This window comes from Platichthys flesus, chromosome 8 (genome assembly GCF_949316205.1).
Source record: "Platichthys flesus chromosome 8, fPlaFle2.1, whole genome shotgun sequence".
Classification (NCBI taxonomy): domain Eukaryota; kingdom Metazoa; phylum Chordata; class Actinopteri; order Pleuronectiformes; family Pleuronectidae; genus Platichthys; species Platichthys flesus.
In genome coordinates, this window is record NC_084952.1 from 26,409,986 (window position 1) to 26,422,495 (window position 12,510).

At 41.6% G+C, this 12,510-nt stretch overlaps 1 protein-coding gene across 1 annotated transcript; it reads left to right on the forward strand.

The window, feature by feature from the left end:
* The first annotated feature begins 7,288 nt into the window (after window positions 1-7,288).
* nkx1.2lb (NK1 transcription factor related 2-like,b) lies at window positions 7,289-12,120 on the forward strand. Its single transcript, XM_062393422.1, has 3 exons — window positions 7,289-7,594; window positions 9,417-9,630; window positions 11,393-12,120. The coding sequence occupies exons 1-3, from the start codon at window positions 7,289-7,291 to the stop codon at window positions 12,118-12,120; spliced, it is 1,248 nt and encodes a 415-aa protein (XP_062249406.1).
* The last annotated feature ends 390 nt before the right edge of the window (window positions 12,121-12,510 follow it).

Sequence of the window (12,510 nt, forward strand, 5' to 3'; positions counted from 1 at the left end):
TCCTTAACCCTCAACAAGAGTAAGGAAAAACTACTAAAAACCCTTTTAACAGGGTAAATATACGTAGAAACCTCAGAGAGAGCCACATGTGAGGGATCCCTCTCCCAGGACGGACAGAAGTTCAATAGATGTCAGGTGTAGGAAAACATCATCAGGATTAAAGTTTTTAGCAGCGTTGATGAGAGTTAACATTTTGAAGGATAATTTCGTGACACAGGACGTGACACAGGATCCATCATTACCATTAAGATCAGTCCGCATGATATAGAATCCGCCATACTGGATCCACCATTGCGCCCTCTGATGCGCGATCCACAATCGTAATCCATGGTGCGGCCACAGCGGGCCCGGATCTGCGGGCGATAAAGCAAGGGATTCCGGGGAAGGGGTCAAGTCAGTAACATGTACTGATGAGATATGACTTACTTTAATGTGATAAGGATGAAGAAGAGGAAGGAGAAGCTGGAAAGATAAGCTCCGTGTGTCATGTGTAATAAATTCCCTTTGCGTCTTAGTGTCATCAGGGTTTTTTGCCTTGTAATCAATGATACAATGATACAGGTTGAACTTGGGGGTTCACTGAGGCTCAAGGTAAATCTGACTGGCTACTGGTTTGTATGGTAGTTCGATGAAAACCATGTTGCCCAATAGATCAGCCATCAATACCTCTATGCCTTTTAAGACTAAACGCTTCCTATTTTAGAACATAGGAAATGTAACGTTCTGCCGCACTAATTAGCTATGTATGTAGCTGGCGATGTTATAATGTCCAAGAATATGAATTAATTATCCAGGCTGAAGCTCTTCAAATTGGAACATCTCTTCATAATTATGATGAGTGGAAGACTTTCTTCTACTGTTATTGGATGTGACAGAAACAAGATAGCTGACGACAATAGAGACATGAAACGGGAAGACAAGAAATGGAAGTTGTTTTCTTCTGTGAAAACAATTGGTCATATCATTATTATGAAAACAGTGTACTGCACGCTCCTGAGAGACATCCTGTCAGATGTGACAGCTTTGACCTTAAATGAATGTTTCTACTTCTGCCCCATTCAACTCAAGCATGTGGTTATTTACAGACCGAACAGACATTTTCTATGTTGCAGAATTATGTCCCCCAAAAAAAGCTCAGCCTTCTTCCATCTCTATTGGCTGCTTACTTGCTGCAAAGGCATCAGCCAAGCCCATGAATAAAAAGGTTACACTTGTGAAAAGTATGGTAAATATATCTGTCCAAACATTACCAGAGTTCAACAGAGTTGTTAACAAGTCCAACCTGCACCTGACAGCAAGTCTGAATTCTTGGAGAATAAACATTAAATAGGCCAGGTTTTTATATCAGAGATGAATGAGACCAAGTTAAACAATAACGTAATAATATGAACCACAGTATAAATCTATTTGCAACAGACATGGTAAACAGGTTTTCAGTGAGTGTGTATGAGTGTGTGTGTGTGTGTGTGTGTGTGTCTTTTTGTGTGTGTGTGTGTAATCTGTAGCTACAGGACAGCCCGTGTAGAAAACATTTCCCTCTCTATGTCCTTATAAATGTTGTCAAGTGGCCAGCAATGACCCGATAGCTGGCCACTGTGTTTGTGTGTGTGTGTGTGTGTGTGTGTGTGTGTGTGTGTGTGTACATGTCTCTGTCCAGCAGTAAAGTGTACTTTATTGCAGTTAACACTAAGGTCAAATAAAGCAGATTTATTTCTGCGGATTACTAGCACTCTGCTAGCCAGTCCATAAAACAGAAACCAATCACTGACACACACATACACACTCACACACACGCACACACACACACTCAAAACGAAGGACTGTGCTGCAAAGATATCATTGCTACTGTGTGAAAGCGCCACTGTGAGAATAAAGTGATATGTTTAACCATTTTAGCCCTGAAGATCCACAAAGACTTTTAAGTGATTTCAGGTTTTTAAAGCTGGACATCACCTCTCATCACTTCACAACCCTCTCATCCAGGAACAGAGTATTGCATAGATGAACACTATAAACGTTTCACTTCCCTAAAAATCCATAATTTTCATTGTGTTTATTGTTGTATTTCATTGCACTACCACAGTGAGCACAGTGTAATGTTGTGTAGATGCAGCGCATAAACATGTTATTACTACTTCTATTACTACTTTTTCCAATTATCTGAGGGCGATGAGCACAAAGAGTAGAAAAGTAAATTTTATCCTGTAATTCTTTCTTACAGGAGGCAGATCTTTGTACAGTATCTATTCAAAAGTGGCCAGTTGTTTTTGGACATGTAAAGTATGTACTATATGTAAGCATAGCTTGTATAGTGTGAGCTATAACATAATGTATTACCTGGTATATCAGAGATCTGCTGGACTCAAATATATTGTTCCCCGCTGCTATTTGTACTGTACCCGGAAACTGTTTGTACTGTCAAGGAAAGAGAATATTAAATAGATGTCTCAATATAATGCAATTCAATTAAAAAACAATAAACATCATGCAGTTTAAAATTGATCATGGAGCTGGATTAACACCTTTACCAAAGCAAAGGAGTACTCTATACCCCTCGCTCATGTTGAACTCCTCTAGTGCTTAAAGGTCATTTCCATACCACACATGGCTAAATTACCCTGCTTTAGTTCAATAAAACATTCTATAGGAATATGGTCATGTTCATTTTGACATAGTGACCTCGATATGTGAATTCACGCTCAAGTAAGGTGCTACAAAGGTTTATGGCCAGAGTTCCTTTATTGATACAATCAAATTACTAGTGAATAAATGCAGATAAATGAATGTGAGGCCCTGACAGTGTGCATGGGGCTGAGGGCTTGGCCGGTTTGTCCAGTTCGTAATCCAGCCCCATGTATACGTCAGAACTCAACAAAATTTGACATGGTTTCATCATTATATTACTGAGAGCAGTCAAACCAGCTGTAATTTGGCATCCTGGAATTTACATCATTACAGACACATAAAAACACCCTCCACAGTGAATTGAACTGAACCAACAACATGTTTAAATGGCCAAATAGACAGTTGTAGGGCTGAACATCTTTCTAGAACTGGATCGCAATAGAAGCTGTTGAAGGATTAACTGAATTAATCAATTAGCAGACAATAAAATGGCTCTTGTGAATTTTTGTCTGTGCTGATTGTTTGCCATAACTTGGATGTGGCTCACTTGTTTGTCAGGAGCACGGTAGTTCATAAATATTGATCTGATGGTCATATGTGTGTGTGTGAGTGTGTGTGTTTATGTTAGCACATTGCCTGCATGGTCAGCAGTTGAGTACCATTGTTTGCTAGATCAAGCGAAGTAACACAGAGGCCTCGTAGTAGATTGAAAACACATTCTTGTTGCAAGTTTGTCAGAGAGACTTGACCCTGAATGTCTCGAGGGAAGTTATGTGAAAGGTTTGAGTTTATTTGAGAGGAAAGTAAACATTAATTCCTGGTGTGGAATGAGTTGTGTAATTGATTGGTCTTCACAAGATTTATTTTGCAGCACCACAATCAAACTAAGGGTACGTCACCTCTCGGCATCCTGAAACGATCAATTCATCCATCTTTCTGATTCCTCAGCTGGAAATTGTCCCTGTAACAAATACTGAGTAAATTAAGACAAAAAAAAACAGTATTAAAAATGTTAATGCAGCTGGATGGCTTGCTGATGTGTTTTACTATGGTGATGCTACTGAAGCTGTAGGAATAAGACGTACACACATACAGTGCTACAGAAGATGGTTAATGTTGTTTTGCCCAGATTTTTTGAATATTAGAAATATATTAAACAGCCACAGTTTAATCCTTGAAATGTTAATAAAATTACTGTAAATTTAGTGGATGAAATATAAACAATGATGTTAGAAAATCTGATAGAAAGATAGACAGACAGACAGAGAGAGAGAGAGAGAGAGAGAGACATTGGGGGACACAGAGACAGGTAGACAGTAGAGTTTAATGATTCCAGATGAGCTGAGTGGTCTGCCTGACAACTGAAATGAACAGGAATCAATAGTGAGAGCGTCTGTCTGCAGCAGATAAGACACTCACACACAATGTTGACTATTAAAGACGACAGCTTGAGATATTACACTATTAGTTATGCTTTTTTTAATCAGCTATCATATTTAATTAATTATTCAGGTCAGATGCTATCTGAGTGTCTAACTGTTAGTATGTATTGTGGTCGAACTGTGTGAGTGTGTGTGTGTGTGGGGGGGGGCGGATGGGTCAAATGTGTGTGAGTGGAGCAAGGGACTATAACTCCTCTAATGGGGAGGAGGAGGAGTGCTGATCTAAAATAAAGAACCTTGAAAAAAGCAGAGATGTGATAGAAGCAGAGAGATGTATGAAAAAGGAGGAAGAGAAGAAGGACATCTTTAATTTAGATGAAATTGTTTTTTTGGTATTTGTTGATAGCAGATATTCGTGTCAGTAGTCAATGTTTTTACATTTTTTAATTATATAAGTAGGCTTTATGATTCTTGGCTCAGGACCTCAGTAAAAACATTTGAATTGTTAACTGAAATTGTTCACACAAATGCTGGCAAAATATAAAAGCATTTTAATACAAAGCCTTTCATGACAAAGATATCTGTGATTTGAAATGTAATGTGATATTGTACATGAAAGAACAGTATGTAAACATTTCACCAAAACAAGACCAGCAGAAACATACATTTATTTAAATATGACCAGAAGGTTGGTTGGATTTTCAGGTTTTCTAATAACAACAGGGGGGAGGTATAGTCGTGTGAACTTGTGTGGAGCATATACATGCAACTGAGCAGAGACAGTATCAGCAGAGGGACGAGGAAATGGAAGCCTCTGTATCATCACCTCACTCTGACCAACCACCACTGTGAGATCAAGCCGCTTAAGCTGCTAATTATAGTAATTATGATTCATTACTGGCTGAAATTAATTAAATAAAGAGGAGGTTGAGTAGAGCTCGTTAACCTTCATTAGAATAATTATAGACACAAGACTCACACACGCATTCCCTCTCACACATTGACACACGAGCACACACGTACACTTGTGACTAGAGAGAGGGAGTCTGTTGGCACACGGTGGGAAAAGGACACACGCACACGCTCACACACACATACATAAGCCTAATTACATTATGAAATTAAGACAATACTATATTTTAACAATATTAAATTGTTCTGATAATGTTCTCTTTTTGTTGATGCTCTTTCTAATATATTTGCTATTTATATCATTACATAATTTTATACTGTTCATATGTAATTATTATCATTAAACTCATAAAATAAGTATAATAATTGTTTTGGTTTTGTTGTTGTTGTTGCTATTATTATCTAAAAAATCTGGAGGGGACAAGAGATCTGAATACTCTGTAAGTATCTGGATTTTAGGGTCTATTTGGCAATAACCATACTTGTCAGAATCATGGAGTCAAACTGATATTTAAACTGCATCATGTTTTAACCAAGAGTAAAGTTGTCATGTGTCTCTTATTTGACAGGCCCTGGATTTATGCAGCCCTGCATCTCACATGCAGATAAAACAAAAATAATGAGAGCCTTCCATACTCCTTTGTTCACTCTTCCTGTTGCAGTGGGTGGTAGTGCTTTTCTTCCACTTCTTAAAATGCTAATATTTCCCAAGGTGAATAAGCTGCTGTGATATAAAGTTCACACATTGACTGTTTAAAATAAAGTCATAAAGCCCCCGAGCGGAAGCAGGAAGTAGATCAAATGGCTCGTAATGGGTTCAGCTCTCTGATTGGCTAATCATGTCTCATTATTTCAGCCATTATTTTGCACAACTTTTTTATTTTGTCCCCCTAAGGATCATTGAGCAAGGCAATTACATGGAGCTGACCTTGCGTATCAGGACCCGGGAGGAGGACAGGAAAGATGTCCCGTCGCCTCTCTTTCTTTTTGTAATTTCTTCCACAACAATATAAAAAGTGTTGCGTAAGAGCCTCATCACTGCTCTCTACCCTCTGCGGTTCAAAATGACAGTCAACGGAATATTAAATCCCCAGCATTAGAATAAACACGTCGTGTGTTAAATCAAAATCCAATTCTGTGGTCTATTATTTTCTGGCATAGTAATGACTGCCAAGGATTAGGAATCAATATTTCACTGCAGCGGGGACATTACCGGCTTTATTCAGGCCGTAATTGAGTTTTGAGGAGAGGCCCTGACCTGGAATCTGCATCCGAGATAAGAGCTGCATTCATGTGGATGCACTGGTCGAGCTTAACGCATCAGCTATAGTTTGCACTCAGTTCCACACTAACCGTGTGTGTCCCTGCAGCTGCCCGCCTCGCTGCAGGCCACACACCTCTCACCTGCTCAGGCACGCGCACAAACAAACTCACATCCTGAGAGGTGCGAGCGCGCGCTTCCTTTGCTCTGTCTGGTCGTCCTCGTGCTCGTGATGGACTGGTCTGCACCTCAACGTTGTGTGCGCGCAGCCCTGAGATAATGGACTATTAGTGGAACTGGATTAATTTGTAGCCAATTACAACCCGCAGAGTTGAATAGGAATGCAGAAACAATGAGAAACGCACGCACGCACAGACGCACCCACACACAGGGTTATATGTGAATGTAGGATAGAGAATAGAGGGACCGGCTAAAAATCGAAAAATGAGTTGCGAATTGGAGGCGCTAAAAGAGAGAGGGGGTGGGGGTCTTCACTTAACTAATAGAGGGAGGGAGGGAGAGGGGAAGAGAGAGAGCGAGTAGGTGTGTGTGTGTGTGTGTGTGTGTGTGTGTGTGTGTGTATGTGTGTGTGTGTGCGTTTTAACCATTACAGATAGATCAGCGTCCGTTCCGCCCTCAACTCCCGTTAGGCTTCCAGAGCGCGCACCCTCCGGTGAGCAGATTAAGCGCGCGGTGCTGGAGGTCGGGACGCTGCGCTGTTTTATGCGTGTGTGTGTGTGTGTAAGTGCCAGAGCGGGACATCGGAGCCGAACGAGACTCACAGACTCCGTGAGGGCGGACGCTGTGTTGTAGCGGGGACGCGGAGGATGAAGGGACAGAGCCGGAGAGAAGAAGTTCAAAGTTTGACGGGACCACGTCCGGTAGCCTGATCCACTCACTCCCGCATCCCTCCATTCTCACCGATGGAAAACTTTACCGGGCTGAAAACATCCCCTCACACTGGATGTTGACCGCTGCGTGGTGTGAACTCAATATTTTCGAAATATGCAGTCCCTGTAAAACGGTTTAATCGGAATCTTTTTGCATTCAACACCGCACCTGTAATTTAATCCGGATTTTCGATCTATGGGAAAAGGCGAGTAAAGCGATGAACCGGGACAGAGCGGTACCGGGGCCCGGAGGAGAAGGGGTCCAGGCCGTGATAAACCGGGAAAGAGCCGTAGCAGGACCCGTGGTGGACGCGGTCCAGTCCGTGATGAGCCGGGACAGAGCGCCAGACGGGGACGGGATTCAGACAGTGGTGGGCCCGGACAGCGGAGACGTGCTGGACGGAGTTGCCGCCGGGGAGAAGCGGCTCTTCTCTAACGCGGTAGCCGGAGGCAGAGATGTTCAGGCCGGGGAGAACCACTCGGAGCCCGCGCCGACAAACCCGGTGTTAGTCCCGCCACCGCAGGTAGATGCATGGATCAATCTTGAGGGAGGGGGGGGGGGGGGGGGGGGGGGGCACTTCAGACAAACACACACTGACAGCAGAGATTCAACACGTCAAAAGTTACACGTGATTAAAAGTAGAAGAAAACCAATGATTGTTGAGTGAGGTTTAGCGTGTAAGTGGCGAACTGTTTGGGGTTAGATGATGATGATGATTATGAGGATGATTTTGATGATGATGATCGTAATGGAATTGGTCATGTTAGACGTCCTGCGGCCCTGTGGTGACATGTCCTTCGGTGAGGCCCAAGTCAGACATGTAATCAAAATGAGGAGCCAGTTTTGAAAGTGGTTTTAAAAGAGGAAAAAGCTATAAAAAATCACACACATTTCCATATGTCAAACACGCTCATTTGTTCTTCTTTCGCTATTTTATGATAAAGAGGAGAATGAAATCCCCAGCGTCAGAATTGTGAAGTGCAGCATGTAAATGATATAAAATATTTCCCTTCCTTTTAATTAGAAACATTATCAGCTAAACGAAAAATTAAGTATTATCGTTTAAAAATTAAAGTAGTAGACTTAAATTGTCGGGAAACCCTCGTGTCAATTTATCGGAGACAGATTAAATGTGTCTGGTGTAGATTACAACCCGGTTTTGATGTCCTGATAAGAATATATATATATATATATAAAATACACACAAAAATACACACACAAAAATACACACACAAAAATACACACACAAAAATACACACAATCTTGCGTATATATATATATACGCAAGATTGTGTGTATTTTTGTGGTTGGCTGTTGTGAAATGAAATGAAATGAAATGAGGTCCTGTGGTCCAACCCTCACGGTCCCTCGGATTATTAAAAGAGAGAATAATAATATTATTAATGTGAGATTATTCATGTAGACCTTCACTAGACTTACTTCGTTTGTGAGTGACTGGTCCTAAACCCCACTGAACTACATACTTTTGGCACCATTTTGGTTTGGCATAAATCTTCAGGAAATAAATTTCATGCGCATATCAGCATCATGTGGGGTCAAACTGATGTAACTTTCATGAGTGTTTGGTGATTTTAGGGAAATAATAAATCAAGGCTTAAAAATAAATGCAAACGATCTTTTGAAAATCACATGTTGGTTTCGCTTATCAAAAATAATAAGGGCTTTTTTTCCTTTATTCTCCACTCTGCTTTTCTTCAACAGCACAAGTGTAGAAGTACAAGTGGGCTTGATTCGTTTGCCTGCTGATAGCCTACTGACCGCTACATATTGGATACAAGAAATCTCGTTGATTTATGTCGCTGCTGTGTCTGTTTGCTTTATGAATACACTTTACAGTCCGTTTTATTGGCTGTGATGTGCGCAGTTCACACTGCTGTTTGTCTGCCTCCAGGTCACAGCGTGTTTCTATAGCCAACTTTAACACTAGGTACAGTTGTGGACTATTCATGTCCCTACTCTGGCTCACCCATTCTAAACTTTGATTATTATTAATAATAACAATAATATTTTTATCATTATTACTTTCCTTGTATTAATCATGTTACATGTGTTTTACACTAATTATTATTATTACATCGTAATGTAAAGAATTGTGGCACATATTCTAAATGAATAATCATATTGCGACTAAAATAATAATAATGATAACAATAATAATAATAATGGTAGTTGTGGTAGAAGCTTTAAGTAATTGTAAGTCGGTTAGACATGATGAGAGGCGGTGAGCTCCACAGGTTTGTGTCGTATGAACAGCTGCACTTCTGGACACAGTGAATAAACGCAGCTTGTAACGAAATGACGAATTGTGGTGTATTGTTTGTCAGGGCCCCACCGGGCACCGGACCACCTCTTTCTCCGTGCTGGACATCCTGGACCCAAACAAGTTCACGAGCAGCCGGCGACCGCAGCAACACGCGAGCGACCGGGGAGAGCGCGAACTGAGCGCTTACGGAGCGGAGAACCGGAGAGGAGGAGTGGTGGAGCGCGAGCCCGATCTGGAGCCCAAAGGCTGCTACGGGGCCGAGGAGTACCCGAGGAGTAAGTGTGACTTTACACGGAATGAACCTTTAAACACGGGCTCTGGCCTCTTTTCACTCCGCTATGTTTCTACGCCTCCCCCCCCCCCCCCCCCCCCCCCGTCCATTTGTGTTGAGCGGACACGTGCTCAGTACACACACTCCATCAGAAATAATAATAACAAGAATTATAATAACCCTTATATATTATGGATACATTATTATTATTATCATTATTATTATTAATGCGTAATAATAATAAAAAATACAGCTATTATTATTATATTTTTAAATATTGATATAACTATAAAAAGTAAAGCTTAATTCAAGAATAAAAAAGGCCCGAGGTGGGCTAATTGTGAATGTTTGCGTGTACATGCGTGTGTGACAACGGTATTATTATTTGGTGAATATTGGTTTCAAACAGCAGCCTGTACTGTGTGTTTCCTGTCTGCTATTTCAATTCTTCATTTATTGTATTAATTTCGTAAATTTCTTTAACATTTAGATCAAAGTATGACTTAATTAATTATTAGGATAAATGTACCAATGCTTTAATAATGAATAAAAAACGAATACAAAATTAACAGAGAGAAAATTGATTCATATCGAGAGAACGCAAAACCAAACCATATATTTTAATCAAACGAATTCATTGAAATCCCTGGACCGTGGTGAAGGTGATTCTCATATATAAGCTGGACATTTACCGTTTCTTTAAAGATTTTTTTTCCATATCTTCCTAACCTGTTGAAAGTCTTTTCTTTGAACTCTTTATTCCAGACACATGTGAACATGAGTTGAAAGATTTTTACCTGAATTGTTGCTTCACTGTGGTCACTCTTCTACCATGTTTCAGGGCAGAGTAGGTTTACATTTTTTCATGAAAGTGGCTTATTACAATTATAATAAAAATAGGACTGATTTTAATTACACTTAGACAAAATGTTCACATTTTCACATATAACTCAATTTTTCAGGTAAGGCTCCAGTTGTTTGTATAATTGCAAATTGAAATACTTCAACCACAGTATTCACTAAATATTTTTTTAGTTTGCATTATTATTTTGTAACAACAGAAACTATCTGACAAACAGCCAAGCAGGAGTAGCAGGAACTCCAGCTGTCCTCACTGAGGGCCCACAGCTCATTTTGGCCTCTTCAGATGATTTAGACCCTTTACGGAGACTGATCTGGCTGAATTGGACAATCTCCAAACGTTGGACTATAACGGCTCAAAGAGAATTATAATTGTAATATGTGTGGTAATTCGTCACTTGATGAATTAGAAAAACACAAACTACTTTATGTATTATGCAACATAATACATTATAGATAATAAGATTTTTTTTGTTGCTTTCATGGTGATTGTCTATAAATATTTACAAATTCACTGTCACACCACAAATCTGAGGCAGAAAAGGATGCTGGAATCTAGGGTACAAGGAAAAACTGTTTTGTTTGCTAAAATCAACATGAAGAGAGACTGAGAGAAAGAGGACGTGGAAATGGGCCCTAAAGCCATATCCTGAGGCTCCATAGATCAGTCCACTCCTGGACAGAATATTTCCTTCACAAAGATTGGTTCTTTCATGTCACTTCCAATTGTTTTTTCAGTACTTTAGTTTGTTGAGCCTGAAATGTTGCACTGAGAATGGTCATTAGAGGAAGTGTAGCTCAACCCTCTGGTTACTGAGTGGTATTAACCTCAACAGTTCCTTATCTGAGTTGTGATTATGACAATAGCTTTAATCTGACATTGCTTTTGCTGTGTGTATTTTCAGAGGAAGGCTTTGCATACAGAAGCCCAGATGAAGATGGATATCACAGATCCGGGACGCCAGACTCAGAGGGTCCAGATGGCCCCTACAGCAGTGAAGAGAGCAGCTCAGCCTTGCCCAGTAGTGGAGAGAGAGAACAGGGCCAGCACAGCCACCAAGACCCCTCCAGAGACACCAATAGCCCAGGAGGAGGGTCTGCAGGCCAGATCAGCAATGGCCAGACGCATGGGGGCCAAGGGGTCAAGCCCAAGAGGAAGCGCTCAGGCTCAGACTCCAAGTCAGGGAAGCCCCGTAGAGCCCGGACTGCCTTCACGTACGAGCAGCTGGTGGCGCTGGAGAACAAGTTCAAGTCCACCCGCTACCTATCAGTGTGTGAGCGGCTTAACCTGGCCCTGTCGCTCTCCCTCACTGAGACTCAGGTCAAGATCTGGTTCCAGAACCGCCGGACCAAGTGGAAGAAACAAAACCCTGGTGCAGACACGTCCGCTCCCACCGGCGCAGGAGGGGCTGGGGGAGTAGGGGGAGGAGGCTTGGGGGGTCTCAGTCCTCTCAGCCAATCCCCCCCAGTCAGTGGGCACCTGGCCATGCATGCTGGCTATGCCAGCCACCATCACCCTCCCACTGGCAGCCTGGTTCAGCTCCCTTTCCTCACAGCCAGCCACGTCCTGTCCCCATTTATGTTGGGGACGCAGAGCTATGCTGCCCCTGCTTTCTACAGCACACATCTGTAGACAAACGCCACAGAGAGGTTGGAAGCTTCACACACACACACACACACACACACACACACACACACACACACACACACACACACACACACACACACACACACACACACACACACACACACACACACACACACACACACACACACACACACACACACACACACACACAAACCTGACAGATCCCCCCTCAAAAACACTCTGAGCCAGAGACTGAAACATTTCAGTGGTACGAGTGAACTGCAGCAGCACAACAGGCAGACAGTTCATGTTCAGCTCTGCTCCTGTTTTTACTACCAACGTTTGAAGGCTTTACTTTCAATGGATTATTTTGATAGAATGTGAATCTCTACCAGAAACTGTACATAAACCTATGTTCCAGCTCCCTATTCTGAA